At 40.1% G+C, this 19,400-nt stretch overlaps 1 protein-coding gene across 1 annotated transcript in view; it reads right to left on the minus strand.

Moving 5' to 3' along the window:
* Window positions 1-1,352: 1,352 nt before the first annotated feature.
* Window positions 1,353-19,400, minus strand: part of LOC132397244 (uncharacterized) — a 46,654-nt gene continuing 28,606 nt past the window's right edge. Inside the window, exons 8-15 of the mRNA XM_059975722.1 lie at window positions 18,753-19,082; window positions 16,268-16,312; window positions 15,574-15,618; window positions 11,977-12,021; window positions 11,283-11,327; window positions 7,683-7,727; window positions 6,981-7,025; window positions 1,353-4,953 (exon numbers count right to left, since the gene is read on the minus strand). Coding sequence (XP_059831705.1) covers window positions 4,649-4,953; window positions 6,981-7,025; window positions 7,683-7,727; window positions 11,283-11,327; window positions 11,977-12,021; window positions 15,574-15,618; window positions 16,268-16,312; window positions 18,753-19,082 — 905 coding nt within the window. The 3' untranslated portion in view covers window positions 1,353-4,648. The remainder of the gene's footprint in view (window positions 4,954-6,980; window positions 7,026-7,682; window positions 7,728-11,282; window positions 11,328-11,976; window positions 12,022-15,573; window positions 15,619-16,267; window positions 16,313-18,752; window positions 19,083-19,400) is intronic.

The raw sequence follows: 19,400 nt of genomic DNA on the forward strand, positions 1-19,400 counted from the left end.
AAGCCGCTGGCCTGTGTGGCTCGCTGGCATAGAATGGAAGGAGAAAACTGAGTTAGCGTTTCTGGCTGATGACTCTTCATCAACACTATAAAAAGTTAATGGTAATAAAAAAATGCAGAGGGTGGAAGAGTAAAGGAAACAAAATGGAGGTTCTATGATAGGGAGAAGGCCAGAATGGTACAATTATTGGCAGATTAACTTGACAGACAGCAGTAGTTTTGAGACACGAGAAGAAAGAAGCTCTGATAAGAGATATGGGAGCCATGGTAGCATAGTAATTAGCGCCGGGCTATTATAGCTTATGGTATCAGAGTTCGGAGTGCAATTCTGACATTGGCTGTAAGCTCCTCCCTGTGAATGCCTGGATTTCCTCCCACATTCCTAAGGTGTACTGGTTAGTAGGTTAATTTGACATTGTAAACTGCCCTGTGATTTATGCAAGTGGTTTGCAGAGTGGTGCGGCTCATTGGGCCAGAAGGACCTGCTCTGCATTGCTTCTCTAAATAAATAAGTAGTTGAGGGGCTTCCTCACTCAACCTGCCCCCACACCCTTCTCCAGTGGCACAAGAACCTTACACTGTGGTCCTTCCCCACCAAGCCCTTGTGGTGGCTGCACCAAGCTTCAGTCCTTCTCTCAGCACTTACTCCTGTAGTCTGGACACACCTGATCTTAGCCAAAACTCCACAAGCAACCACAGTCCAATTTACTTCCAGACAGGGTACCCTTTCACCATAGTCAGACTCTGTTTGAGATGTGATGGTTGAAATTACTGGACTGTCTCTTTATGATTTTAGTCCCAACTGAAACATCCATCATCCAACTGCATGATTAACATTATATTATTATAAGTATTACAGCACAGATTGGAATACTGTTTGCATAACAATGTTAATGTAAATGACCCCACCCCTTTCACTGCCAGGAGCCATCCAATAAAGCCCCAGTGTGTAATAATAATATGATTGCAAGATAGATTGAGCCATATGGTGTGGAGATTTATAAATGGTTCAAATCAAAATCACTGGAACTCAGCCATCAGAACCGCTGCAATCTTGCACTGCTGTGCAAGTCCTATGATATCCTAGCCTTAATGCAGGTTAAGGCTGACTTTGTCCATGTGCTGCACAGTTGGATTCCTCTTTGAGTCCAAAGACAGTACTCCTGTATTATACTCAGGACTGTTAGTGACTGTTAACAAGCCATGTGGAATCTGGAGCAGGTCAGTATAAATGCTCTGCATTCATTTCAAGAACCAGGCATTCTCTTGAAGAAATCTTCCCAAATTCAAAGTTTGCCAAGTTTAATATTCTTAACAACAAAGATAATAGAAAGTGATTCAATGCAATTTCAATAGTAAAATGAAATAGTTTAATATTTTGAGGCTTAGATATTGTTCCATTGATTTACATAGGTATATACAGTACTGTGTCATCTCTGAATGTTCAAACACTTTTTCTGGCACAGGATATATTTACATGGATAATCTAACAGCTTCTGAATACACGTGACCAACATTAATGTTGTGGGGACTGAATATCTGGGACACATATATTTCAGATGAAAGAACAAATACACCTTTGACCTGCTAAGTGACAAAATAAGTCTGGCTTAAAAACTTCTTGATCTCTATCACAATGGTGCAAGGAAACAATAAAATTTATCTGATGCCAATCAATTAACACCCCCCCCCCCAACTCATTATGTTTAGCTGATGCAAATGAAAACAACACATGGTCATGCAAATTTGCAAGCCTATTGCTTGAGCACCCTCCTTGCTGGGTCCAGTACCCTGTGTTCTGTACAGTGCTGTTTATTCACAAAGCTGTCCTTTGAATTCCAAAAAGATTACTGCTCACAATTAACGTCTCAACAAGTGTTTTTTGAAGACCGATTCTCATTACTGAAGGTTGCCCTGGGTGTAACAAAACCTCACAGGGATATCACTCAGATCCTGTGCCCAGTTCAGACCTGGTGCAGGATATCACCAACAGCGTAAGTAACTCAGGCAAGTGGCAGCTTATGCCAGTCAACAATTCACACGTTCAATAACATCAAATATTTCTCAAGTGCACGAAAATATGAAGCTCAATCTCAAGTTCAAATTTAATTGTCATTCTGCCATACATGAATACCTATGACTACAGCCAAAGGAAACAACGTTCCTCCGGGGCCAAGGTGCAGAACACAGTAGCAACGGTCATATACAGCACTGGAGGCAGCACACTATCAGCGGCTGCAACAGGCAACACCTGCTAATATCAAACACCAATTTGTTCACAAATGCTAGATGTAACTGTTAGGAGGCAGTTATATTCATATACCAAAATTACAACTAGCGTTTACTTGTTTTTCTAGAATTCAAATACATTTAATGAAAATATATTTCAAGAGACAATAAAAAACAAGACATACTATGTATATTCATGCTGTTTTTGCCCCACAAGAAATTCATCAAAGATTTTCTCTTCCAATTCTCCTGGTGCAGCCCACATATATGAATCAAATTTTACAACCAGTTGTTAACTAGCATACAATTTTCAGTGAATGGTATATTTGTTCCTTTTCTCACCGCAATTTCCAAGTACCAGATGGACTACCAAATAAATCCCAGTACATCATATTTATCAGCGGTTTCCTTCATCTCTCTGTAAAAGTTAGAGAACTTCAGGACTTGCATACAAGCATAGATTATTCATTTATAGTTGTTACAATTCTAAGCTTAGGTTAACACATGAAAGTTTAGACATTTCACATACATACTTGTACAAAAAGGCTCAATAACTTTGCTGCCCAAACTGACATAACATATACATGTAAATCTTAAAACGTAGGTTAATATACAAAATTTATATATCATCTTCAAATGTGTTCACATGTGGATGGTCTAATATTTAATGACTGATGTCTAAAATGCTTTAAAAATTAAAACACCTCTCAGTAAACAGTACACATAATCCTTTGATGCAATCAAGCTTTCTGGTGTCAATGCTGGATTGCAGAAATCCCCTTTCTGGTTTACAATAGATACTAATATTTAAAGTCAGAAAAGGGGTTCTGCACACAACAGGGATTGTTATATCCTTGGTTCTAATTGGTCTGTGACTGCAATTCTAGTCCATTTTACTGAATTCCAACAACCTTAACATTAGTCCTAAAATGTTAAACCTTGCAATAATGAAGGGCCAGAGATGCAAGCAGGCCAGGCAGCATCTATGGAAAAGCGTAAACAGTCGACGTTTATAGCTGAGACCTTTCATCAAGAGTAGGGGAAAAACGAGGAGATCGGAGTAAGACAGCTGGGGGAGGGGAGGAAAAAGCACAAAGTGGTAGGTGATAGGTGAAACAGGAAGTGGGTGGGTGAAGTAAAGAGCTGGGGAGTTGGATGGTGAAAGAGTTAAAAGGGCTAGGGCAGGGGAAAACAGATAGGAGAGAATAGAAGAAAGGGAAGGGGGAGGAGTACCAGAGGGAGGGGATGGGCAGGTAAGGGGATAAGGTGAGAAAGAGAAACAGGAATGGGAAATTTCTAAAGGGGGGCGGCAGGAAAGAATGAAGGGGGGGCAATTACCAGAAGTTTGAATATCATTTTTTGAAATCAATTTGCATATAATATTCTTTTAAAACCTTCCAATCCAGTTACCATAGAACATGACAGCAAAGAAACAAGCTTTTTCGCTGTGCCGAACCATTTTTCTGCCTTGTCCCACTGACCTGCACCTGGGCCATATCCCTCCATACCCCTCTCATCCATGTACCTGTCCAAGTTTTTCTTAAATGTTAAAAGTGAGCCCACGTTTACCACTTCATCTGGCAGCACGTTCCACACTCCCACCACTCTCTGTGTGAAGAAGCCTCCACAATGTTCCCTTTAAACTTTCCCCTTTTCACCCTTAACCCATGTCCTCTGGTTATTTTCTCCCCTGGCCTCAGTGGAGAGTACAGTGAGGTACTCATCCAAACACTTAAATATTTTTACTGTACCAGTATGAAGCTGTCCCTCAGGTCCCTTTTATACTCTTCCCCTCTCACCTTAAACCTGTGCTCCGTAGTTTCTGATTCCTCTGTGTGCATTGCCCCTTCATTCCCCTCAATAGATGCTGCCCAACTTGCTGAGTTCCTCTAGCATTTGTTGTGTTTCTAAAAAATTTACAAATTTGATCAATGCATCTGATCCACCTGATTAGCTGGGGGCAAAGGGAGGAGAGAGTCAATGTTCATAAATACACAATAGTAGGTACATTTTTGTGCAAATAGCTTAAGAGTTCAACTGAACTGTAATAAGTGATTCCGTGGATTTGTCCAGCAGATTGACATAATTAAATCATTGTGGCTTAATGCATCAGATCAGACAACTCCTATTGTACACAAGATCTTGGGACACATCTGCCATCCTCAATTAATTTCTCCTTACACCTACAACTAAATCACTGACTGCCTCACAATTGTGCAACTTTTGTGACTTAAATAAAATTTATGTTAACTAAACTAGATTAATTTACCAATCAGAATGGTGAACGGATACTGGATGATAAACTGCAAAAGAACAATGAAGTTGACAGTAAATTGTTTTATTCTCAGTTATAATTGAAGCGCTATCTTCAATTTAAAAAGAGATTCCATGCTGACTCTTCCAGAAAATGCTGCATAAATTCAACTTAACATCAAGTCATATTGTTTCATATGTTCTTCCAAATTAAATTTAAGTTGAACTTGGATGTGATGTTTATGATTTGCTTTTGGTGTATAAGTTAGTTCAGTGGTGAAACCGCTAGCATTTTCAAATGGCTTGTTTGTAACAAACTCATTTTCATCAAACAGATAAGCATCTCTGTACCAGATGATATGAGCCTCTTCGAGGGCACATTCTTTAACATCGCAAGAAAGAGTTACTGGTTGACCAATTTTAGGATTTTTTGTGAGGCATTTTATTTCTGAAACCTTCTGCCATACTTCTGCTGAAAAAAGAATTTACAAGAAATAACATGAGAACCTTAAAGGCATTTCAAAAATAAAGACCTACATGAGTCAATATGTATTACCGCACTCGCAAAGTCCTTATTTTAATTCTTACAAACTCTAATGTTTATAGTAAATTACCAATTTCCACCTGAACTACTGCAGTTGGGTGGATAAGGAATATCATCCAGATAAAATATTTGCTGTCATGGCATAGAATCATGGAATCATAGAGCATAATTGTCTCAATTCATCAGCACTGACCAAGATGCCAGAAGTTAAACACATCTGCCAACATTGAATGTATATCCCTTAACACTACCTGTTCAAATGTCTTCGAGGTGTTGTTATTTTACCTGCTTCAATACTTCCTCTGTCAGCTTACTTGATATACTATGTATCATTCTCTGCCTCAGGTCCTTTGAAAATGTTTCTCCTCTCACACTTACACTCTCTAATTTTCAATTCCCTTTGATGGGGAAGAAGATTTGTGCATTCATCCTAACTACGTCCCATATGATATTAAACATCTCTAAGATCACCTCTCAGTCACAGGTACTCCAACAAATAAAGCGCTAGTCTACTCAGCCTCTCCCTATAACTCACCTCACATTTGACACAACTTCCATGATCTGTTTTTGCTGGTGTAAATTTTATGCTTATAATTGATGAAACCAGAACTACTTCTGCAATCACACAATGACCTGTTTTTGTGTTTTTCCATCTTTATACCACATTACTTTGACTTTCCCAGCAACATAGCCATTCAAGATGCTAGATTTTGCAAGCTATTTAGCTTGAAGTAGTTCTGGATCACTTTTAATATCAGATATCTCCTCTCAACCTAAACCAATGCTCTCTAGTTTTGCCATTCCCTTTGATGGGAAAAAGATTCATGCATTCATCTTGACTATGGCCATATGATATTATACACCTCTAAGATCACCTCTCAGTCTCCGATACTCCAACAAATAAAGTCCCAGCTGCTCAGCCTCTCCCTATAACTCACCCCCTTGAATCTTGGCAACATTCTCATAAATCTGCTTTGCACTCTTTCCAGCCAATGATATCATTTCCATGAGAGTAAACAAAGCTGTGCACAATACTCCATGTGCTGCATTACCAACATCTTGTATAACTGTAATGCAATGCCCTGGCCCCCTACATTCAATGCCCTGATGAAGGCCAGCAGGCCAAAATGTCTTCTTTTCCACCTGACTACCTGTCACCTTCTGATAGACATTATAACTATCAGATCCACTCTAAACACACTCATTTGGACTATGCTTCTCCTTTCTAGGTATTCTCAACACAGTGGATCACATGCCAGTTTACCTGTCTTGCCTTGTCAGCATTTTAGGATCAGAAACACCCTCAGTTTCTCCTTCCCATTCACTACAGAAGAGCAATACAGTGATAAGGGAATTTATGTGCCAATGCAGAAGTCACAAATATATATCAGATGAAAGTGCGATGCATGCTCGATAAGATTCTGGACAACAGAGTCAGTATTCATTGCCTTGTGGAAGAAATGGGAAGTGATCTTGTTTTAAAATGGAGGCAAGTATGTTGAGGTATGGAAGTTGGCACCAGAATTTACCATAAAATCTAGTCCATGCTAGAATATTTGAAGAGTGGACAACATGACAGAGCCTCAAGGGAAAAGTAGTTTGCGGTACTGTTCAAGGGTCTGTTTGGAGATGACTACTCCATATATGTTTACTAATATAATCAGGAGAAACAGAAGGTATACAAATAACATGAGAAATTTAGTTTTGTAAAGCTTAATCAAATCTGTATTTGGCATCATCAGTGTATTTTTGTCATCATCTAAAGAACAGTGGAAATTTATTCGATATGGGCACCCAAGTAATGAGGCAGCAAACTCACAGAGCATTGAAATGGACCGGCAGCTTGTATACAACAGCTTAAATTCACTATTCCAAACACTAATGCTTGTCTCATGTGTAATAATCTAAAATTCTACTTTGGCCCAATAATGGATTTAAGTAAATGAACACTTTACCTTCACTTTTTGCTCCATTGCTGCCGTCTTGCTTGTCAGCCTTGACTGTACGGAAAAAAAGTAATTTAATAAAACCCAACAGCAGTCAAATCACATTCGCTCTTAGAAATTTAAAAGAATAATTATCTCATCTAATCAGATTTTAAACATCTCCATCCACCTAGAATCATCTATTCCCAGCATTAGAAAAAAATCCACACCAGTTCAGAGTGTCGTGAGAGATGAAGGATCTGTGGCACTGTGTCCAGAGACCCGAGTTCTTTGGGCACAGAGCTTGGAAAAAGTGATGCAACGGACTTTTAACATCTTAGATCAATGAGATGTTTGTTATTTCACCCCTCTCGCTGTGAAACACGGACACCTCCTTTTCCCTGATTAGGGAATGAGAAAGCCTGTGGCATATCGAATTACCGGGTGAACGAGCAGAATTTGGGGTACTGTAAGTCTGTGTCTTTATCGATGCTTTGCTGCACGCCAGAGTGTTCAGCGGAGGGGGCCAATGCTTTTTTTTTTGCTGGAGGGGAGAGGGATCGTTGCTTTGCTGCTGCTTATGCTTGAGCGTGGCGAGCTGGGGGGTGCTTTGGGGTTCTAACATTTAACTGTCAGTCATTCTTTGGGGCGCACCTCTGTTTTCCTGAATGGTTGAGAATAAAAAGAATTTCAGGATGTATATTGTATACATTTCTCTGACATTAAATGTACCTTTTAAAAGATTGAAACTCTTGGAACCTTTCCTATAGGCAGGGCCTGTAGGTAAAAAAAAAGTAGTTTAATAAAATCTGACATTAGTCAAATCAAATTAGCTCTTTAAATTTAAAACATTAATCATTTCACCTAACCAGATGTTAAACTGTAACCACCTAGAAATACCTATACACAGCATTAGGAAAAAACCACACTGTTTCAGTCAATGTGAGATTTGATATGAAGTAAATGGTTAAATTAATATTTTGTTAAGTTTTAAATAAATAATCATTGCACCTATAACAACTTCACTGAAATGTGTCACATGAGCAAATGAGTACTCTGCACTACAATTGCTGGTGAGGACGTGACTGTGTTGAGGACCTACAGGTACCTGGGAATGCACCTGGATGACAGAGTTGAGTGGAGCAACAACACAGAGGCTGAGTCGAAGAAGGGCCAGAGTCCCCTCTACCTCTTGAGAAGACTAAGCTCCTTTGGAGAATGCAGTCCTCCTTTTCACCTGTTCTAACAGTCTGTTGTCGCCAGTACAATCTTCAATGTGGTGGTGTGCTGGGGCATTGTCATCAACATGGGTGATGCCAGCAGACTCTATTAACTTTGTACGAAGGCTGGCTCTGTTATAGGAGTCTAACTGGATGCTGTGGTAAAACAAATGACCTTACAGAAAATCCTGGCAATTCTGGACAATGATCTCACCCTCTGCATGCCATCTTGGCTGAACAGAGGAGAACTTTGAGTAACAGACTAAGGCAACTGTGCTGCTTCAAAGAGCGCTTTATCAGGTCATTCCTACTCTCTACAACTAGGCTCTATAATGAGTCAGCCATTATAGGGTTGTGAGGATCCCCTCTTGTTACACTGCTTGAGATAATTTTTTTTAATTTTTATTCTTTTGACTTCTCTTCTAATTATTTATATCTGTGCACTTGTAATGCTATGGTGACGCTGTACATTCCTTTGGGATCAATAAAGTAACTATATCTAACTACTACAATGGGCTCTCTCTCAAAGGTGTAATTAGAATTCATTCTTTTGAACTTTCTTCGTGTCTTCGGGAGTCACCTCACATTTGATACAACTTACAAGATCTGTTTTTGTTAGTGCAAACTTTATGCTTGTAATTGATGAAATCAATCCATCTTCTGCAATCTCATGACCACCTGTTTTTGCATCTTTCCATCTTTATACCACGTTACTTTGAATTACCACGTGACACTGGAATTTCCTTTGTGATTACTAAAGCATCTATATCTATCTTGTACAACAACTTTTCCCTTGAAGATGTAATTTGAATTCTTTCTTTTGAACTTTCTTTCTCTCTTCATGAACCAGCTCGCATTTGACACAACTTGCATGATCCATTTTTACTGGTGTAAACTTTATGTTTGCAGCTGATGAAATCAGACCATCTTCTGCAACCTCAGGATGACCTGTTCTTGCATCCTTCCACCTTTATACCACATTACCTTGATTTTCACAGGAACATAGCCCCTCAAGGAATTGCTGAATGTTGCAGACTTTTTAGCTTCTGGATCACTTCTCATAAGTCTGCTTTGCATTCTTTCTAGCCAATGATATTTTTTCTACAGGAGAGTAAACAAAGCTGTGCACAATAGTCCATGTACGGCATGACTGTAATACAATGCCCCATCTCCCTAAATTCAATGCTCTGCTGAAGGCCAGCATGCCAAATATGTCTTCTTAATCACCTATCAACCCGTCATGTCAAGTTCTCAAAGAGACATTAAAAATATCATACCCACTCATCTGGACTATGCTTCTCCTTTCTAGGTATCCTCAATACAGAGGATCACATGCCAGTTTACCCGTCCTGCCATGTCAGTATTTCAGGATCAGAACCACACTCATTCCCTACCTCCCATTCACTAGGGCTGAAACATAGTGATAAAGGAGCTTGTTCGTTAATGCAGAAGTCAGATATGTTTGAAAGACAAATGTGTGGCAAGCATGCTGGGAAAGATTCCTGACACCAGAGTCAGGATTCGTCACTTCATGGAAGAAAACGAAAGTGATATTGTTTTAAAATTTGTTCCTGAAGGGTATATATGCATGTTCAGCTATGGAAGCTGGTACCAGAATCATCCATGGAAATCCAGTCCATGTTAGAATACTTGAAGAGTGTGCCACTGACTGAGCAGAAAGGAAAAGCACATGATCCTTCTACAACTTCCCATCATTCACCAGAACAATAAACAATAGGTGCAGGAGTAGGCCATTCGACCCTTCTAGCCAGCACCACCATTCACTGTGATCATGGCTGATCATACACAATCAGTACCCCGTTCCTGCCCTCTCCCCATATCCTTTGACCCCGCTATCTATAAGAGCTTATCTAACTCTCTCTTGGAAGCATCTAGAGACTTGGCCTCCACTGCCTTCTGAGGCAGAGCATTCCACATACCCAGCATTCTCTGGGTGAAAAAGTTTTTCCCCATCTCTGTTCTAAGTGGCCTACCCCTTATTCTTAAACTGTGGCCTCTAGTTCTGGACTCACCCATCAGCCGGAACATGCTTCCTGCCTCCAGCGTGTTCAGTCCCTTAATAATCTTATATATTTCAATCAGATCCCCTCTCATCCTTCTAAATTCCAGTGTATACAAGCCCAGTTGCTCCAATCTTTCAACATATGACAGTCCTGCCATTCCAGGAATTAACCTTGTGAACCTACGCTGCACTCCCTCAATAGCAAGAATGTCCTTCCTCAAATTTGGAGACCAAAACTGCACACAATACTCTAAGTGGGGTCTCACCAGGGCCCTGTACAGCTGCAGAAGGATCTCTTTACCCATATACTCAATTCCCCTTGTTATAAAGGCCAGCATGCCATTAGCTTCCTTCACTGCCTGCTGTACCTGAATGCTTGCTTTCATTGACTGATGTACAAGAACAACTAGATCTCGTTGTACTTCCTCTTTTCCTAACTTGACTCCATTTAGATAGTAATCTGCCCTCCTGTTCTTGCCACCAAAGTGGATAGCTTCACATTTATCCACATTAAACTGTATCTGCCATTCATTCGCACACTCACCTAGCCTATCCAAGTCACCCTGCATTCTCATAACATCCTCCTGACATTTCACACTGCCACCCAGCTTTGTGTCATCGGCAAATTTGCTAATGTTACTTTTAATCCCTTCATCTAAATCATTACTGTATATTGTAAACAGCTGCGGTCCCAGCACCGAACTTTGCGGTACCCCACTGGTCACAGTCTGCCATTCTGAAAGGGACCCGATAACATGCCGGCATATCTGGAAATGAGCAACTCATTGATCTTCATTCATTTGATCAGAAAGCATACAAATAACAGAGAAAATTTAATTTTGTAAACCTTAATCAGATCTGTATTTTGCTATGTGTGTGTATTTTATCATGTAAAGAACTGCGATGAAATTTATTGGATATGGGCACCTAAGGAATGAAGGCAGCAGACTGACAGAGTGTTGAAATGGACCTGCAGCTTGTATACAACACCTCAAATTCACTATTCCAAACACTAATGCTTGTCTCATGTGTAATAATCTAAAATTCTACTTTGCCCCAATAATGGATTTAAGTAAATGAACACTTTACCTTCACTTTTTGCTCCATTGCTGCCGTCTTGCTTGTCAGCCTTGACTGTACGGAAAAAAAGTAGTTTAATAAAACCCAACAGCAGTCAAATCACATTCGCTCTTAGAAATTTAAAAGAATAATTATCTCATCTAATCAGATTTTAAACATCTCCATCCACCTAGAATCATCTATTCCCAGCATTAGAAAAAAATCCACACCAGTTCAGAGTGTCGTGGGAGATGAAGGATCTGTGGCACTGTGTCCAGAGACCCGAGTTCTTTGGGCACAGAGCTCGGAAAAAGTGACGCAACTGACTTTTAACATCTTAGGTCAATGAGTTGTTTGTTATTTCTCCCCTCTCGCTGTGAAACAGGAACACCTCTTTTTCCCTGATTAGGGAATGAGAGAGCCTGTGGCATATCAAATTACCAGGTGAACGAGCAGAATTTGGGGTACTGTAAGTCTGTGTCTTTATCGATGCTTTGCTGCACGCCAGAGTGTTCAGCAGAGGGGGCCAATGCTTTTTTTTGCTGGAGGGGAGGGGGATCGTTGCTTTGCTGCTGCTTGAACGTGGCGAGCTGGGGGGTGCTTTGGGGTTCTAACATTTAACAGTAAGTCATTCTTTGGGGTGCACCTCTGTTTTCCTGAATGGTTGAGAATAAAAAGAATTTCAGGATGTATATTGTATACATTTCTCTGACATTAAATGTACCTTTTAAAAGATTGAAACTCTTGGAACCTTTCTTATAGGCAGGGCCTGTAGGTAAAAAAAAGTAGTTTAATAAAACGTGACATTAGTCAAATCAAATTAGCTCTTTAAATTTAAAACATTAATCATTTCACCTAACCAGATGTTAAACTGTAACCACCTAGAAATACCTATACACAGCATTAGGAAAAAACCACAGTTTCAGTCAATGTGAGATTTGATATGAAGTAAATGGTTAAATTAATATTTTGTTAAGTTTTAAATAAATAATCATTGCACCTATAACAACTTCACTGAAATGTGTCACATGAGCAAATGAGTACTCTGCACTACAATTGCTGATGAGGACGTGGCTGTGTTGAGGACCTACAGGTACCTGGGAATGCACCTGGATGACAGAGTTGAGTGGAGCAACAACACAGAGGCTGTGATGAAGAAGGGCCAGAGTCCCCTCTACCTCTTGAGAAGACTAAGCTCCATTGGAGAATGCGGTCCTCCTTTTCACCTGTTCTAACAGTCTGTTGTCACCAGTACAATCTTCACTGTGGTGGTGTGCTGGGGCAATGTCATTAACATGGGTGATGCCAGCAGACTCTATTAACTTTGTACGAAGGCTGGCTCTGTTATAGGAGTCTAACTGGATGCTGTGGTAAAACAAATGACCTTACAGAAAATCCTGGCAATTCTGGACAATGATCTCACCCTCTGCATGCCATCTTGGCTGAACAGAGGAGAACTTTGAGTAACAGACTAAGGCAACTGTGCTGCTTCAAAGAGCGCTTTATCAGGTCATTCCTACTCTCTACAACTAGGCTCTATAATGAGTCAGCCATTATAGGGTTGTGAGGATCCCCTCTTGTTACACTGCTTGAGATAATTTTTTTTAATTTTTATTCTTTTGACTTCTCTTCTAATTATTTATATCTGTGCACTTGTAATGCTATGGTGACGCTGTACATTCCTTTGGGATCAATAAAGTAACTATATCTAACTACTACAATGGGCTCTCTCTCAAAGGTGTAATTAGAATTCATTCTTTTGAACTTTCTTCGTGTCTTCGGGAGTCACCTCACATTTGATACAACTTACAAGATCTGTTTTTGTTAGTGCAAACTTTATGCTTGTAATTGATGAAATCAATCCATCTTCTGCAATCTCATGACCACCTGTTTTTGCATCTTTCCATCTTTATACCACGTTACTTTGAATTACCACGTGACACTGGAATTTCCTTTGTGATTACTAAAGCATCTATATCTATCTTGTACAACAACTTTTCCCTTGAAGATGTAATTTGAATTCTTTCTTTTGAACTTTCTTTCTCTCTTCATGAACCAGCTCGCATTTGACACAACTTGCATGATCCATTTTTACTGGTGTAAACTTTATGTTTGCAGCTGATGAAATCAGACCATCTTCTGCAACCTCAGGATGACCTGTTCTTGCATCCTTCCACCTTTATACCACATTACCTTGATTTTCGCAGGAACATAGCCCCTCAAGGAATTGCTGAATGTTGCAGACTTTTTAGCTTCTGGATCACTTCTCATAAGTCTGCTTTGCATTCTTTCTAGCCAATGATATTTTTTCTACAGGAGAGTAAACAAAGCTGTGCACAATAGTCCATGTACGGCATGACTGTAATACAATGCCCCATCTACCTACATTCAATGCCCTGCTGAAGGCCAGCATGCCAAATATGTCTTCTTAATCACCTATCAACCCGTCATGTCAAGTTCTCAAAGAGACATTAAAAATATCATACCCACTCATCTGGACTATGCTTCTCCTTTCTAGGTATCCTCAATACAGAGGATCACATGCCAGTTTACCCGTCCTGCCATGTCAGTATTTCAGGATCAGAACCACACTCATTCCCTACCTCCCATTCACTAGGGCTGAAACATAGTGATAAAGGAGCTTGTTCGTTAATGCAGAAGTCAGATATGTTTGAAAGACAAATGTGTGGCAAGCATGCTGGGAAAGATTCCTGACACCAGAGTCAGGATTCGTCACTTCATGGAAGAAAACGAAAGTGATATTGTTTTAAAATTTGTTCCTGAAGGGTATATATGCATGTTCAGCTATGGAAGCTGGTACCAGAATCATCCATGGAAATCCAGTCCATGTTAGAATACTTGAAGAGTGTGCCACTGACTGAGCAGAAAGGAAAAGCACATGATCCTTCTACAACTTCCCATCATTCACCAGAACAATAAACAATAGGTGCAGGAGTAGGCCATTCGGCCCTTCTAGCCAGCACCACCATTCACTGTGATCATGGCTGATCATACACAATCAGTACCCCGTTCCTGCCCTCTCCTCATATCCTTTGACCCCGCTATCTATAAGAGCTTATCTAACTCTCTCTTGGAAGCATCTAGAGACTTGGCCTCCACTGCCTTCTGGGGCAGAGCATTCCACATACCCAGCATTCTCTGGGTGAAAAAGTTTTTCCCCATCTCTGTTCTAAGTGGCCTACCCCTTATTCTTAAACTGTGGCCTCTAGTTCTGGACTCACCCATCAGCCGGAACATGCTTCCTGCCTCCAGCGTGTTCAGTCCCTTAATAATCTTATATATTTCAATCAGATCCCCTCTCATCCTTCTAAATTCCAGTGTATACAAGCCCAGTTGCTCCAATTTTTCAACATACGACAGTCCTGCCATTCCAGGAATTAACCTTGTGAACCTACGCTGCACTCCCTCAATAGCAAGAATGTCCTTCCTCAAATTTGGAGACCAAAACTGCACACAATACTCTAAGTGGGGTCTCACCAGGGCCCTGTACAGCTGCAGAAGGATCTCTTTACCCATATACTCAATTCCCCTTGTTATAAAGGCCAGCATGCCATTAGCTTCCTTCACTGCCTGCTGTACCTGAATGCTTGCTTTCATTGACTGATGTACAAGAACAACTAGATCTCGTTGTACTTCCCCTGTTCCTAACTTGACTCCATTTAGATAGTAATCTGCCCTCCTGTTCTTGCCACCAAAGTGGATAGCTTCACATTTATCCACATTAAACTGTATCTGCCATTCATTCGCACACTCACCTAGCCTATCCAAGTCACCCTGCATTCTCATAACATCCTCCTGACATTTCACACTGCCACCCAGCTTTGTGTCATCGGCAAATTTGCTAATGTTACTTTTAATCCCTTCATCTAAATCATTACTGTATATTGTAAACAGCTGCGGTCCCAGCACCGAACTTTGCGGTACCCCACTGGTCACAGTCTGCCATTCTGAAAGGGACCCGATAACATGCCGGCATATCTGGAAATGAGCAACTCATTGATCTTCATTCATTTGATCAGAAAGCATACAAATAACAGAGAAAATTTAATTTTGTAAACCTTAATCAGATCTGTATTTTGCTATGTGTGTGTATTTTATCATGTAAAGAACTGCGATGAAATTTATTGGATATGGGCACCTAAGGAATGAAGGCAGCAGACTGACAGAGTGTTGAAATGGACCTGCAGCTTGTATACAACACCTCAAATTCACTATTCCAAACACTAATGCTTGTCTCATGTGTAATAATCTAAAATTCTACTTTGCCCCAATAATGGATTTAAGTAAATGAACACTTTACCTTCACTTTTTGCTCCATTGCTGCCGTCTTGCTTGTCAGCCTTGACTGTACGGAAAAAAAGTAGTTTAATAAAACCCAACAGCAGTCAAATCACATTCGCTCTTAGAAATTTAAAAGAATAATTATCTCATCTAATCAGATTTTAAACATCTCCATCCACCTAGAATCATCTATTCCCAGCATTAGAAAAAAATCCACACCAGTTCAGAGTGTCGTGGGAGATGAAGGATCTGTGGCACTGTGTCCAGAGACCCGAGTTCTTTGGGCACAGAGCTCGGAAAAAGTGACGCAACGGACTTTTAACATCTTAGGTCAATGAGTTGTTTGTTATTTCTCCCCTCTCGCTGTGAAACAGGAACACCTCTTTTTCCCTGATTAGGGAATGAGAGAGCCTGTGGCATATCAAATTACCAGGTGAACGACCAGAATTTGGGGTACTGTAAGTCTGTGTCTTTATCGATGCTTTGCTGCACGCTAGAGTGTTCAGCAGAGGGGGCCAATGCTTTTTTTTGCTGGAGGGGAGGGGGATCGTTGCTTTGCTGCTGCTTGAGCGTGGCGAGCTGGGGGGTGCTTTGGGGTTCTAACATTTAACAGTAAGTCATTCTTTGGGGTGCACCTCTGTTTTCCTGAATGGTTGAGAATAAAAAGAATTTCAGGATGTATATTGTATACATTTCTCTGACATTAAATGTACCTTTTAAAAGATTGAAACTCTTGGAACCTTTCTTATAGGCAGGGCCTGTAGGTAAAAAAAAGTAGTTTAATAAAACGTGACATTAGTCAAATCAAATTAGCTCTTTAAATTTAAAACATTAATCATTTCACCTAACCAGATGTTAAACTGTAACCACCTAGAAATACCTATACACAGCATTAGGAAAAAACCACACTGTTTCAGTCAATGTGAGATTTGATATGAAGTAAATGGTTAAATTAATATTTTGTTAAGTTTTAAATAAATAATCATTGCACCTATAACAACTTCACTGAAATGTGTCACATGAGCAAATGAGTACTCTGCACTACAATTGCTGGTGAGGACGTGGCTGTGTTGAGGACCTACAGGTACCTGGGAATGCACCTGGATGACAGAGTTGAGTGGAGCAACAACACAGAGGCTGTGTTGAAGAAGGGCCAGAGTCCCCTCTACCTCTTGAGAAGACTAAGCTCCATTGGAGAATGCAGTCCTCCTTTTCACCTGTTCTAACAGTCTGTTGTCACCAGTACAATCTTCACTGTGGTGGTGTGCTGGGGCAATGTCATTAACATGGGTGATGCCAGCAGACTCTATTAACTTTGTACGAAGGCTGGCTCTGTTATAGGAGTCGAACTGGATGCTGTGGTAAAACAAAGGACCTTACAGAAAATCCTGGCAATTCTGGACAATGATCTCACCCTCTGCATGCCATCTTGGCTGAACAGAGGAGAACTTTGAGTAACAAACTAAGGCAGCTGCGCTACTTCAAAGAGCGCTATATCAGGTCATTCCTACTCTCTACCACTAGGCCCCATAATGAGTCAGCCATTATAGGGTAGTGATGATCCCCTCCTGTTACACTGCTTGAGATAACTTATTTTCTATTCTTTTGACTTCTCTTCTAATTATTTATATCTGTGCACTTGTAATGCTGTGGTGACACTGTACATTCATTTGGGATCAATAAAGTAACTATATCTAACTACTACAACGGGCTCTCTCTCGAAGGTGTAATTAGAATTCATTCTTTTGAACTTTCTTTACAACACCTCAAATTCACTATTCCAAACACTAATGCTTGTCTCATATACAATGAATTTCAACTTTGACCCAATTATCGATTTCAAGTAAAACATGTCCAGTACCATAATTACTTATTTGCATGCTAACTGGCCCCAACATTTTACACAATACTTTCAACTCTCTATGATATTTAAACTCCTCCAGTAAAAGAATTGCTCGAATCATTTGACCAACTGTGCCAGTTAAAAATTACACATTTCACACCGAGAATGTGTCATCAAATCTGATCACACAGTTGTCAAACATCAGTGATACTTTTCCAACATCCCCCCTCGTTTAACTGCTGCTCTGCAGCAGAAAGCATCAGCTAAGTGAAATCCATACCACAATGATTGAGAGATTTTCTCAGTGACATCAGGCGTATTTGTGCTTCACTGCTTTGTTATTAACCATATATTCCAGCAAAGAACCCCCCAAGGCAAGCATATGCTACTAGCATACAAAGGAATTTTAACTGCACACAAATTATTGTCACCCTCTACCTTGTTAAGCATATTTCACCATCGTACATAATCACATTCCCTTTTCTGGTTTCTGACTCACTGATGTGAATTATTTTATTTGCTTTAAACAATAAATAACAAACAAAACTTGGTAGCTTATTATCCTTAGAATAGCTTCAGGTTTACTTCCACTTAAAAATTCAGTACTGTTGTCCCTGGGCAAAAAAACAGCACAGCGCAAGATTTCTGCGCACAATGGTTATTACAAATTAGAGGGAACATTGCGTCCTATTCCTTTTATTCCTGAAAATCTGTAACATTACCAGCCTCTGTTACTCCCCAGCAAAGGGTTACACCCAAGCCCTGCACCATTGCACTGGTTAGTGACCTCACTTGATCCAGCACTTTTCAGTGCCGGACATCAGAGGCCGATTCTGCACACTGTCTCCGTGGCTTCCTCTGCACCCCATCTGTGCACTGAGGGCATCATAGTGTATTCTCATTGATATGCCCGTTCTAGGCACTCAGTATATGTAACTGTGGCCAAGATGCTATGCTCTGTTGGATAGCAGCAAATGATGTACTGGCGGTCTTATCAGAATAAGGAGAGTCAATCTCATTGAAATGTACAAAACTCTTATCTGTCTGGACAGGGATTAATGTGCAGTTGATGTTTCAACTGGTTGATATAGCGAGAACAAGATATCAGTGTCTTACAGTTTGGATATGAGAAAAAGATTTCGTCATTCAAAGCTGTGAGGAAGCTATCAAGCCACCATCTTCAAGGCAAAAATTGAAAGATGTTGGAAAATAAAGTCTGTGGTGCCAAAACAGGGATATGGCACTGCAATAAAAAAAACAAAGCCTGGCATGATCTCACTGAATCTTACTGCAAATGGCTTAGCCTGCTTCTTATGGTACAATGTGATCACAGACTTGGTTAGAATGGTATTCACCTCTTAAATGCAGACAGTAACTGGATGTCACAGGCTTGTTTGAAGTTTCAGAGGGAAGGAACTGCATCTTAAACTCTTTCCCATGATCTGCAGTCGTTGGTGTAAATGTCCACTGGGATGATCGTGAGTACAAACCACTGGAATCCTCTTTACTTGCTTCAGTGACTATTCCTTCTCTTGATGGATCTTGAATTTTACTGAAATCTTTGAACCAGAGTATCTGATTTCCTTCTGGATAAAATTCATAAGCCGTGCAGGAAAGTGTTAAAGGCTTTCCTATTTCAGGGGAAGGTGGATCTGCCTTAATTTCCGAGATCTTTGGCAATGAAACTAGACATAAAAAAGGAAGAAAAATAAGTTAAACTAAACATGCAATTTAAAGAAGATTACAATTTAAACCAAAACTGACAGGCATTTCTTAGTAAGTACTTAAAGACTGAAAACTATTAAAAGCAATGTAAAAAAAAACAATTGCCATGTCTTTCCTGATTTGGATTATTATTTTATTTCTAATGATTGGATCTCACTGCTTTCTTGTGGGTTCTCAGCTGTTGTTGATTGCTCATTATTCCGTTGTAATCTCTGTTCAATCAAATCCCCCATGTTCACCTTCCTTTGCAATAATACAATTAGCCTGTAGGCTTTGCA

This window comes from Hypanus sabinus, chromosome 7 (genome assembly GCF_030144855.1).
Source record: "Hypanus sabinus isolate sHypSab1 chromosome 7, sHypSab1.hap1, whole genome shotgun sequence".
NCBI classification, from domain to species: Eukaryota; Metazoa; Chordata; class Chondrichthyes; order Myliobatiformes; family Dasyatidae; genus Hypanus; species Hypanus sabinus.